Raw genomic sequence first — 13,594 nt, forward strand, 5'->3', positions numbered from 1 at the left:
ACCCCACATCTGCTATGTGACATTCCAGGTAAAAATACACCTATGAAGAAGAAAGCAGGCCATCAATAGACATAGAAAGAATCTGTCAACACTGTCATGTAAGACTTTCCTGCCTCTGGAACTTTCTATTATTTACAATCCATCTAGTTTACATTGCTTAGTTAAAGCAGCTCAAAGAGACTAAGGACACACATTATGAAAAAACCTGTTTGAAAAACAAAACAAATGAAGACAGAAAATATTTTACTTCGAGATGAGATCACTGGTGGTCTTGAGTCCAGGGCTAACTACTTGGCAGAAACAAGGGAAGTGAGAAGAATCTAAGTTTCTTAAGATCCCAAGACAAAAAGTCAGCATAGAATTTTATACCTTTTAAATTACCTTTTAAATATACCTTTTAAATTAAAATGTATGAATTTTTCATATAAAAACTTTTTGGGCAAAATTTTTCTAACAGTGTTATACAGCAAGAAAAAGAATAAATAGGATTACGTATTTCCTACAGTTTTATGAGAAAAGTGAAAGAATCATTTATATTATATTGAAAAAGTCAATAGGAATCTAGGAGTCTATAGGAACACACACACACACACACACACACACACACACACACACACACACACACACAGAGTAAATGAGGTGCTCAGGCAATAAGGTGCTTGCTCTTCAAGCATGAGGACCCAAGTTCAGATCTCCTGCGCCCACATGAAAAGTCAGGCATGATGGTATATGCTGGGAGAAGAAAAAAGAGCAGCTTGGGTCTTGCTGGAGAGCATCAGGTTAAATAATGCAGTCTCAAAAATAAATAGTAAAGTGGAGGGCAACAGGAAAAGATAACTTGCCATCAGCCTCTGGCCTCTTCACATATGCACGTAGCGAGTGCAAGTACACACAGAAGTGCACACAGACATAAACGTGTGTATCCTTGTACACCACACACAAACAAACAACAGGAATAAAAAGGTAAAAGAACAAATTAAAGCAACCTAAAGATAGGCAGGGATCAGTAGAATATAAACCAAACATATATGAAATCAACAAAACCAAAAGTTATTTTGGCAAAGAGAATACATCCTGGTAAACTGTACACCAAAATCCTCCTACAACCTACATCATCCTTAAAGGTTAGTTTTTATGTGTGGAGGTATAGCTGTATGTTTGTGGGTGTGTACATGTACATGTGGAGATCAGTGCTTTCCTCACCACCTTATTTCTTTTTAATTTAAATGGCTTGTTTTTCTTCCCCCCCCCCCCTCTCTCTCTCAGACAGTGTTTCTCTGTGTAGCCTAGTCTGTCTTGGACTTGCTTTGTAGACCAGGCTGGCCTCCAACTCAAGAGATCCACCTGCCTCTGCCTCGCAGAGTGATGGGATTACAGGCGCACACCACCATGTGCACATACTTACATAGTTTTATATCATTTTCTCCCCACCCTTTCCCAACTATCCTCCCTTAAACTTGACCAGTACCCCCTCCCACTCTCAAGGTGATACTGTCTTTTTTTGATTATATTCATTAAACACACATGTTATGTGCATGAGGTTTCAAGGCTGGCTACTCTGCACTGGACAGCCAATAAAGCAGCTCCCTATGCTCTGTTGATTTCTGCACTGGGTACAGTTGTGATGGTCCCCCTTTGCTGTTAGAGAGCATTCTTTGAAAGGTGATAGCAACATTTTTGTAGGAGAGGTGGCCTTCACATACAAAAAGAAGGAAGACTTGGGTCTGGAAGTTTTCAGATCACGTGGGTTGGGAGTCTTTATTTTTTCAGGCAGCGTGTGCTAATGAAACTAGAGCTCATCAATTGGTTAAACTAAGTGACCACTGAGCCTCCAAGATCCTCTTGTCTCCACTTCTTAGCACTAGGTTGGCAGGTGCATGCTGCCACAGCTGGAGTTTTCATGGGTGCTGGGTATAGTCAGATTCTTACCCTTGCATGGCAAGGATTTTCTTTAGCTACTGAGCTATCTCTCCAACCCCACACACGTCATTTGAAATTTTAATAAATTAATGTCATTCCTTTTATAATCACTTGCAAAACAAGAAATCTCCTTTGGTCAGTTTTCTATGTATTAATGAAACTGAGAACATTTCTGCATGGCTAACTAGAATTTCAAAGATTTTAGAAGTAACTGAAAAATTCAAATAATTATTACATATGGACAATATACTTGGATTTCTATTTCCTGCTGAAGACAAAATGAAACCATAAAGACATTGGCAGAATGAGAAAGTTGGGCATAGTTGTGGGGATATGCTTAGTACATAATAGATAATTTTGTTTTAAAATAACTTCAAGAGGCCTGGAGATACTGCTCAGCAGTTAGGAGTACTTGTTCTTGAAGAGGACCTGAGTTCCGTCCCCAACATAGACATGGCAGCACACAGCCCTACGTAACTCCAGTTTTGAGTATTTGTCACCCTCTTCTGGCCTACATAGGCACCAGATACTCAACATGCAAGCAAAACACTCATACACAGTAAAAATCTTTTTTAAAAAGTTAAATCTTTCATAATGGAAACAATAAAAAAGTTAACTGAAAACATCTGACAAAAACGTGAAGGTTTTAACATATAATTCTAAAATATATGTGTATGTGGGCAACATGTATGCAGGTGCCCAAGGAGGCTACAAGAGGATGTCAGTTCCTTTGGAGTCAGAGTTGGAGGTGGCTGTGATTGATCTGCCTGATGTGGGTGCCGGGAACCTAACTCAGGGACTCTGGGAAAGTAGCAAGTGCTATTAGCTGCTGAGCCATCTCTACAGCTGCACATGTGTAAAGCTTTTATAGAAGGAATTTAGTTTATATAAAGAATTTTTAAAGGAAATTGAATATAACCAAAGTTAGAAGAGACATGCACTTTTCTGGACCCCTCCCCCCCTTTTTTAGTATGTCTTCCTATGGTGGCAGAAAAACTTATTTTCATGAGTATTGCTCTTTACTTGAAAAAAATCCAGAAGAGGCTAGTCACACCTCTCCAGATACATGGCAAATGCATTAATTTCTCTCATTCTATATCATATCAAGGTGACTTACTAAGCCAGGACTTGGTTCTGGTGTCATCCAGATAATATATGCATTATAACTTCAACTGTCTTGGTCAAGTCTTAAAGCAGAAAGTGAAGCCTTCACATTTTTTTCTTGCAGACGTTACCTTCAAAAGAAGCATTTTTAAATACCACACAGATACCTTACATGGGATCACCTTTAAGTTGGGACAACTGGGAACAGAGTTCCAAGTCTCACCTGTTAGGAGAACATGTTTCAAAACTAGATTCCTCTTTTCATCCTGTTTTGTCATTGCCATCAGGTAAGCTACCTCATAAAAATTAAGTAATGAAATACAATCTTATAAGTACAGGCAATGTCTTAAAAATGTTTTGAGTTTGCTTTTGGGGAAGGGAGATTGTTAAGATGGGACCTTATCATGTAGCCCAGGAACTACTTGTGTGTGCCAAGGATCCTGGATATGTTGTTTAGTTCTCTTAACCCTATGAGAGCATTGTGTTGTCCTTCCCTTACATACGCACTTACTAAGCTTGGAGAGGTAGTGATTACAAGATCATTCAGTGAATGAACAATGGAGCCAGGAGTTGAGTCCATCCATCACCAGACTCACATTCCTAATACCCCTTATTAGGGTGCTTTATTATTAACTAATCTGATTCTCTCTTGATGTACCTTTGAAGGATGAGATAGATCCTCCAAATCTAAGACATCCTAGTCTAGTCAGATTAGCTTCTTTACCTACAAGTTAAAGCTGCTTTGCACTTGACAAAAATCTTAATAGCTCCTCTATACTGGGTACTAGCTAGTACCCAATGTAAGTGGAAAGAGCCCATTATGGTTCTCGTGTTCTAGCTCTAACAGCATATATAAATATACAACTTATACAAACGTAAGCAAATAAAATACTTGGCTAAAAGTCCACAAGACACTTGAGGGAGGCACATAGGAAACAGGGTTGTCTCCAGTTATAGCCCGTGCCCACCATTCACAGGGGTAGACAACGGCATTCTTGTTAGAGCAGTGATGAGTCTTTAGAGAAACAAGGTTGCTTAGGTAACTGGAAAACAAAATCTTGAAAAATTTAAACAGCATTTTAAAAGCACAGTAAGTTATTTTCCCATTTCATTTCTCATGTTTTTGTAGAAGTCCTTGATACTTAGACATTTTAAAGTGTATTTTTTTCTATTTATACATGGACTTGCCATTAAAGTATATCCTTTGAACCAGGCGAGGTGATGTACCCCTTTAATCTCAGAACTGAGACAGATGTAGGCAAATTTCTGTGAGTTTGATAACTTGACCCATATAGTGAGCTCCAGGTGAGCCAGGGCTATACAGTGAGATCCTGTCTCAAAAGCACCAACAACTAAGTAAAGCACACCTCAAAAGGGTTTCTCAAAAGAAACCCCTTCACCTCACTGCCTAAAATCCAGACACGTCTTTTGTCTAGATGTATGAGATCATGACTAATTTGCCTATTGCTGGAAAATATTCAATAGGTGAAACTAAATGTTCTCTAAAAGTGCTTCTCAGTATAAGTGTCTGTTATTCATGCTTATAAAAGGGATTTTGTTTTCACATTCTACATAATCCTTACGTGTGTGCGTATGTTATAGTTGTTAGCTTGCCATGTTATATACAGGTCAGAAATCAGTTGTCTGGGTCCCAAGTGACCTAAGTGACAGAAGGAAAAACTGATGTCCATGAGGGCATCCTGTGCCTTCCACATGCCTGTGTTGTGGCACTTGTGTAAACCCACCCCTCTTACAGTCAATTAATGCAATTAAATATAAAGCACACCTTGATTGTAACTTGACTTCTTTTTGAGTATAAAATACATCAGCATTTACAACTGCGTTTCCTTAATCTCTGTCTGAAGGAACACAGCTTCTCGGTGGATGTTAGTCCTTATGCAAGTAGTTTCACTTAGTACCCATTATGTAAAAAGAATGTGAAACTCAATATAGCCATGTATTTTGCTTATAGCAGTGTTTCCCTGTGTAACGACTAGCACCATATAAACATAGCATTTTCATTATTTTAAATGTTCTGTGAGGATCTTTTGGGTGCATTTGTGTTCATTCATCTGAAAGCTGTTAGATTTATAGTGACTACTTACACACTGAAGAAAGGTCTAAGAGTGGATTAAGTATACCTAAGTAGTAACTTTGGTTTTTTTTTTTTAAATAGTAACTTTGTAAACATGGTCACCAACCTTCTTTGGAAAATATTCTGATACTTCTACTTAAAGTCCTTATTGTGTAAACTTTTTATTTTTCTTGCTTATGTGCTGTTTAGCAAAAGGAAACATAATTAGTATTAGGCTATGGAAAGTGGTATTTAACAAAGATAATTTATTTTGTTTTTCCAGAAATCCCCCTTCATCTTCATTTTGAGACCTTATTTAAGAAGAATGACATAAAAGGAGAGCTTGCTGAAAATAAATTTGTAGGCAACTGTATCATATCACCACCACCTGGTACGTCACATTTACAAATTGTGTGCATTTGTACGTGTTTTTACATCATCTACATTTTTTTGAATCCTAAGTAAATAAAATTTAACAAAAGAATAAATGCAAATCCTTAATTTTTACTACTTTTTCCATAAGTCACACATATACACTGAGAAACATGTGGGTTGACTACTGTTGGAGGCCCGTGGTCCGAGGACATGGGGGCAGGAGGGAGAGGGTGAGAGGTGAGAGAGAGTGGGAAAGGGAATAAAATGAGGGGAGAAAAGGAGAGGAGGAGTGGATAGATGAATGCATGAGTGAATAAATGAACATGGGAGCAGCTCTAGGAGGAATGAGTGTCATGAAGCACTGATCAATAGAAAATAATATTCATATATGGTAAAATTAAGGATACCGATTCTATTTATTAGTTTGGATATTTAGTGCAATGTAAGTTGGGATTACAGTAGAATTGGTGATCTTAAAATATTCTGTAGCTCATTAAGAGTACTGAAGAGGGGAAAACATAAAAGAAACTCACAGTGTTAAAGAAATGTAGCTCAACTACATATGAAGAGATATGTCAAAACCATGTAATAGCATAGGTTTTATTTTGCTTGTATTAGGAAGAGTATAATCATGAAATGATCAAGAGAGCTGAGAATCACTCTAATATATAGTATTTTTAGTTTTTCTGAGTAAAAATTTTACACTTATTTCACAACAAATCACAATAAATCATAGTTGGCTTCAATAATTTTAAATAAAAATAAAAATTTATATAATAAATCCTCAAGGAAATTGAACTGTTTGAGTTCTCTGAAAAGGATTAGAAGTCTATGCTTAGAAGCAATATAAAATTTTAAAAAAAAATCATATTTCTGATTGTCTACAAACCTGTAAATTTAGTATCAAAAGAAAGCAAACAAATTATTCCCAGGTAAAAAATATCTACCTGCAAAACTCCACAGGACAATAAACATGTTGAGTGGGTTCTACTCTAACCACCAGCCATGTTAGGGCAAAGGAGGGGGACTCAAGTGTTTAAAGGCCCTGAGTTCAGTTAAGAGCACTGGGAGGCAAAAGGAGAAAACTGACAATAAAAATAAATAAATAAACAAACTGCAGTATTAATTAGATAAAATATGTAAAGGAATACAGTCTTTACTCAAGACAAATGGCACTGTCTCTAGAGTAAGCAAGGGTTTACATAGAAAAAACTTTAATATTAAATTTGCAGCTTTGCAGGGACATAGTATGAGAGATGTTCCTATATGGAGGAAAATACACTGTTTTGGGCAGAAGACACTTTGTAATTTAAAATGTCTGCTTTCTGTATCTTATTGTATACAGAGAATTTTAATTAGAACCAAAAGAGGATTTTGTCATTTTATTTCTTTGAGACAGAGTTTCTGTTTGCTGACGATCCTGGAAGGAGCTCCCAGATGTGCCTTCCTATTCCTCCTAATGCTATGACTAAAGGTGTACACCAGTACACTAGGCAAGGAAGTCCCTTTTGTTTAGTTGGTTTTGGTTTTTCAAGACAGGGTTTCAGGCTGTACTAGACTCACTTTGTAGATCAGGCTAGCCTTGAACTGCCTCTGACTCCTCGAGTGCAGGGATTACAGGTGTGGACCACCACACCTGGGTAGGATGTAATTTTAAAGTTACATTTATTAAGAATTCTTCTACAATTCCAGCACTCAGAAGGCTGACAGGAGGATTGCCAGAATTAGAGAAGGCTGGGCTACAGTAATTATTCCAGGCCTAAGTGGGACACAGTGAAACAGCTCTGCGACAGCTCTGCTGTTCTCAACTCTTGGTCCCTTTGTCTCAGTCTCTTAACTCCTGGAGTTCTTGGGTACGCCACAAGTTTATCTCAGAGAAATTGTTGCAAAATAGCAAATTCATGTATCAGAATGCTTTATCCTTATAATTATTAAAGGATGGTGGTACTGAATAAAAGATAACTCAAAGGAACTAAAAACATAAACAGAAGTCCCAAAACAGACAAAAAGACGTACTGTGTATTCCTAAGAGTATAGAAAGAAGGTTTTGTCACTAAGTACCACTGACAAGGGGCTGGGGAGATGCTTAGGGTCAAGAACACGCATTCTTTTGCAGAGGACCGGGTTTGGTTCTTCGCACCCACATAGCTGCTCACAACAGTCTACAACTTCAGTTTCTCAGGAATCTTACACCCTCCCTGGCCTCCATGTGTACCAGGCATGCAAACAATACACATATATACCTGCAGACAAACCATACATATAAATCTTTAAACCAATGACAAGAATAACAAATGACGTAGTCTTATATGCCAACAAGTGTCTGAAACACTTTAAACTATATTAGGTACTTTAAAACAAAAGGGGTATTGTTATTCTGGAATACAAATCACAGCGTGGTATGGGTAGGGGCAGTGGATGAAAGGCTGTGCTCTGAGTAACCACATTTTATTTTGAACTCGGTAAAACTCAGTAATGACTGGATAAAGTAGTTCAGATGGACTAAGGAACTGTATGTTGACAGTGTCTTAAGAATTAGAAAAACTAGATATGCCTGGTGATAATTTTAATGTAAACAAGAATATAACATTTCCTGAAGACTTGTGTTAGATATTTTGTGATTGTCAATCTAGTTGATAAATTGAAATATTTTAAATCTATTACTACAATAAAAACAGTAGTCTCGAATATTTAAAATAACACCAAGGATTGATATAGACCATTTAGGAGGCACTAAAATTCACTTATAAGACTTTTAAAACTGCTTTTGTACCTACTGAGAATATTTATTGAACTGCAAACTCTGTAATATGATCTAATTACTTTTAAAAATCTAGTCATAATCTTAAATACAAATGTCTTTATTCAGAAATGTCTCAGCATTTTTGTGATAATGTAATATTAGCAACAACTTAAATATGACAGAACTATGTTAACTGGGTAAGGATATACTAGAACATACAATTTTCAAAGATATCGTAAAGATTCACCTAAGAATGAAAGAGAATATTGCAATTTAGTGGAAGGAAATTTTATAAATCTGTTTTCCTAAACAATTATAGCCATGTAAAATGTTATTATATAAATCATGTTCAACATAAGGAGTTTGTTGGAATTCTAATGAAGAAATTATATATATTTGTATATATATTGTATATATATGTATATACACAAACTTAAACTTACTAACAAATACATTTTGTAGACAATCCAAATATGAACATGAACTTGTTATTCTACATTAAGTATTTTGTCATTTTTAATAATGCATTGTGCCACTTAACTATACCTATTCTTTATCAGTTAGGATTTTTAAAAGATATTTATGTTGATATATGACACAAAAAGTCTAGATTTTTTAAAAATTACAGCCAAAGGTTGGCAAGAGTGAGATGAAACAAGATTGTTCATTAGTTGATTATGCTATAGATAGGTGCAACATTTATGGGAGGTCATTATTATAGAGTCTCCTTTGTCTTTTAAAGTTTTTCGTTATAAAAAAATCAAAACACCTACAGCAAGGAGGAATTACCTATGCTTAAGACGACAGAGGCAGTGCTAAAAAATACAGGCTATGTTCAGGCACTTTTATATGACACAGTTCTTTGGATGCCCAGAACTATGGTATTCTAAGGACAGTTATAGTAGCTGCTTATGATGACAGTGATAGCAGCTGAAGTCTAGCTGCTACAGGATACCTAGTCAGAGAAATGTTACACAACAGCTGCACAATAATGAGTAGGTGTGAGATAAAAATACGTTCACACTTAGATTCTAATTTAAATTATGGTTTCATATTTGAAATATGTGGATTACAAAAATGTACATTTCTTTAGTGAAAAGGAATATGCAAAAATGAACATATATGATGTAACAAGATATTTTTTCTAATGGTCTGTTTTTCTGAAATGAGGATGCAGTATGAATGTTAGGAAATGAGTTGATATTGAATCTTCCAATAATGTAGTGACATGTCATATGCCACATGTAATGGAAAATTTTACAAGTATAAGGTGGAATATTCCTGAGTTCTCATGTTGACATGCTTCTAGGCAAACCAATGCAATGTTCTTTTTCCCCCTATTCTTATTCCCTATCATTCTGAACTCAAATGAGGATTAGGATTCTTCTTATGTCTAAAATAAGAGTTCCACATTGAAAAGGAACTCTGTGCTAAGCATACTATAAATCATAGGTAAAACACTGGGAATGATATATGTTTAATATTATATATGACATATAAAATGCATATATAATATTTATACAATGTACATACAAATATACTATATATACACATTATACACACATACAATGCAAAGGAGGAGGTCAACCAGGATAACTATTACAGGGTAATAGTTATTACCTTCCTAAGATAAGGAAAAAAGAGAGGTTAAGGGAGATGAGAAATAGGAGTTCCAGAAAGATAAATATGCCACTTAAGAATTTACACAAAGATGAAGGTTCCAAATCACTGTTCCTCAAACTCAACATGCAAGCACATTATTTGAGGAATATTGTTAAAATGAAGACTCAGATTCAAGAAGTTTGGTGTGGGGCCCAAGACTCTGTATTTCAAGTATGTCTCAGCTGATTCAGACACTGGCACAATTATGCAATATGTTGTTACATGAAATGTTGACTTATAAGACTTTAAATAGCCATGCACAGTGGTGCCCACCTGTAATCCCAGCACTTGGGGAGGCAGAGGCAGGCGGATCTCTGAGTTCAAGGCCAGCTTGGTCTACAAAGCAAGTCCAGGACAGCCAAGGCTACACAGAGAAACCTTGTCTCAACAACAACAACAACAACAACAACGACAACACTTTAAATAATCAAAATAATACATACTATTGAGACATAAGACAACATGGTGCTTCCAAGTATCTACAGATAGCTTGGTATTCCTGCAGAGTAAATGTGTGAGGTAAGCAGACAGATCTTTGGCTCGCTATAGAACTTTACCCTATCCTATTATGTTTTACACTATTGACTACAGACAAGGAAGCAGGTAAAGTCAAACTGTAAAGTTGAGTAAATACATGATTAGTTTAATCAAGAGGAAATGCCAGGCAAAGGCAATTGAAAGGCCTGTCCTTATCAAAGTATTACAGAGTATGAATAAGGGATCAGAGATCTTTGAGATAAGACTTTATTTAAGAGACCTAGGGGATGTACCACATGATTAAAACTCCATAAACATTACATTGAATAACTGATGACTATGAAGAAGCCTATATATGAGCTAGTAAATTTCCTGATTCTTGACAACTATGTGGGTGTATAGAAGACCTTGCCTTCATACAGATTATCTGAGAAAAGGGCTATGGAAATTCTTTGTGTTGTTTCTAGATTTTTGTGAATATATCAAAGTTGTGCTTACTTATCTTTTTTAGAGTGAATAGCTGCAAGGAGTACAAGCAGCATAACCTATAAGCAATCAACAAACACAGGGCTCAGGCTGCTTCATGCAGTATGATCCTCTAAGCACGTTTTGTAATCTCTTTATGTCTACATTAACCCCAACACAATTATCTATTTACACTAAAAGGCTAATTTTTCTTTCTCTTCAATGATATTTAGATTACAAGCTGTTACCTCTATTCTTTTTAAGGCACTTTAGGGAACTAATGAAAGACCCCTAAGCTCTGACAACGAAGACTGGGTCCTCCTTTCTATCCTCTGTCCCCTAAAGGCATTTGATGGGAGTTGCTTAAAATACCCAACTGACAGTAAAGGTGTACTACTGATATGAACTTCTGCCCTTTAGTTACGCTGTGAAGCTTGTGACAATTACTTTTATTTTCATTACTTTCTATTTGACACTTTCTCTCCTTTTGTTGAGTAGAATCTGAGATGTCTTTAGAAATCTTCCATTTTCCCTGGTCACTGTTTTCTTACATCCAGTTTCACTAATCCTCACTCCTTTACAGACTCTTTTAAATTCCTTTCCTGTAACTTTTAGGGTATATTTATCTCTCTGTACTATTGTGACACAGAACAGATTTTTAAAACAATTGCCGTTTGGCATGCCAGTGAATTCTTTGAAACCTTAAGAATGAATGTAACTAATTCAGGAAAAATTCAGAGCTGTCTCTTCAAATGCTCTTCTTCATTTACTCTGTTCTATTATGGTGCATTTTCTTTTCTTCATTCTGTTCATTCAGTTGCAGAAGCCTTTCCAGCCCAAATTTTTATTTTCTAAGCTGTAGTTATGTTGTTACACAGCTCAATTAGTTGTCATTTTAAAATCTAAATGTTTCTTTTCAGAGATTTCCCTGGAAAGGCTTCTAGGTCTTGCTTCTTTCTCTTCATTGTTTTAGAGACCTTTTAATGTACCCGTAGGGACCACTCCAGAAGCTGCTTCTTAAGATGGCTCGCTTACTTCTTGATTGTTGTTTTAGTGATGCTGTTGGTACTGAAGACTCTTAAGGAGTCCGCACACTCATATTTGAAGATATTTATGGCTAGGACTGTTCTACCACTACTGTTTGCAGTAATCAGTGAGAAAGACAGAGGTTTGAAATCAAAACTATTTTCAAATTGGAGTTGGGACTACACAGAACATTTCAAACTGGGGCATGATGAAGACCTTACCTTAACTACCCATTTCTCTATGGAACGCGAGTTTGTAATCTGAGTGACAACCTCTCTAAGTAGCCTAGCTGAGTGAGGCAGGCACTGGCTTTCACAGTCACCAGCTACTTCAGATCATTTGTCTGTTGCAATATTTATTTTCTTGTAGGTCTAGAAAAACATATTTTTGTGGTAATCACTTTCCCTTTTACTTCTACTTAGGCTTTCTTCAGTTAAAGTCCACGATAGTTTTGCAGAGATGCTTCTTAAATTTTGAGTCTTATACATATTTGCTGAGAGATGTGTACATCTATACATACAGTATAAAGACTCTGGCTTGTCATTTTTAGAGTACTCTGCCATCTTGTGACTGGATTCCTGATAATTGCTATTAGGCTAGGCCTTTTATTTTGCCCTTAGTGTGTGTTGACACTTGAGTCTACATATTTTTTTTTCTATTCCTTTTCACATTTCCAAACCTTTATCCCCTGCTCTCCCAAAGGAGCCAATATGCTGACTAGACCAATTCTTGAGGTTCTATAAGGTTCAGTTGGATAGAAGTCATGACGATAAAGCTAACACTTATGGCACATTTTCCATGGGAGATGCCTATTTCAGGGATTTATTGAATCCTCCTATCCCGAAGACAGCTGCTATTATAAAAAGATATTGACTTAAAATTATTTTACATTTAGGTTTTTAAAGTTAAATAACAGTGGTATTTATTGTTTCTGTTGGATGAAAAGAGGTTCTTGGTTTCACAGAGTCCATGTGTCATGACCATGTTGATACTCAGTTGATGCTGAAGGGTACAAATTTGGGGATGATAACTTTAGGATTTAAATTAAATTGAAATTCAGCCAAGATCCACAGATCTGACCAATGCTCACTGATTTTGAAGACATTGAGAGCATAGCACATTCTTTTTATCCACTTATAAATTAAGTATGGAAAAAATGGAAATTGAGCATTTCCTGAGCACATATTTGGGGAATCCTACTATTTCATTAATTTTTATCTCAGGAGCCATCCCTCTTGGTAACTGAACTAAGATCTTAACATTTTCCACATTTTAAATAGAAACATTTTGTCATATTCACTGTCTCTGTTATCGGACAAAACGTCACATGGCTTTTCTTTATTTGTTTTAGTACAAAGTACTTCTCTGAATCAGTGGAGAAATGGATATTCACCTATGTGTAAGCCTCAAATAAGGTCACAGTCATCTGCACAACTATTACAGGGACGAAAAAAAAGACACTTGAGTGAAACAGCATTAGGTAGGTTAAAGTGAAGATGTGACCATCAGTGTTACATATTGAAAATTAAAAAATATATATATATTCTTCAAAGAACTCTGGTCTTGTAAGAATTTATAAAACAGGCTAGTCACTAACTACCCGAAACACCTATGTCCATATGAGTATATTTATGTACCTAATTCAAAATTTGAAATATGGGTAGATACCACTTTACAACAACTAATGATTTCTTTCCTGTTTTCAATTACTTGCCTTCTGTGAACTGTCATCTGTGCTGGATTTAGTC

General features: G+C 36.0%; 1 protein-coding gene and 1 long non-coding RNA gene across 11 annotated transcripts in view; one reads left to right on the plus strand and one right to left on the minus strand.

Moving 5' to 3' along the window:
* KANSL1L (KAT8 regulatory NSL complex subunit 1 like) overlaps window positions 1–13,594 on the plus strand; it is an 85,816-nt gene that overhangs the window by 62,982 nt on the left and 9,240 nt on the right. For 6 of the 7 annotated variants that reach the window (XM_084780648.1, XM_084780649.1, XM_084780647.1 and 3 more), the window contains 3 exons: window positions 3,149–3,311; window positions 5,382–5,489; window positions 13,198–13,326. In XM_084780648.1, the coding sequence (XP_084636774.1) occupies window positions 3,149–3,311; window positions 5,382–5,489; window positions 13,198–13,326 (400 nt within the window). The remainder of the gene's footprint in view (window positions 1–3,148; window positions 3,312–5,381; window positions 5,490–13,197; window positions 13,327–13,594) is intronic. The other variant, XM_084780650.1, reaches the window with a different exon arrangement.
* Window positions 1–13,594, minus strand: part of LOC311596818 — a 63,072-nt gene that overhangs the window by 45,766 nt on the left and 3,712 nt on the right. The gene's annotated exons all lie outside the window — the stretch shown is intronic.

Source organism: Acomys minous (genome assembly GCF_964271855.1).
Source record: "Acomys minous genome assembly, chromosome: 4".
NCBI lineage: Eukaryota > Metazoa > Chordata > Mammalia > Rodentia > Muridae > Acomys > Acomys minous.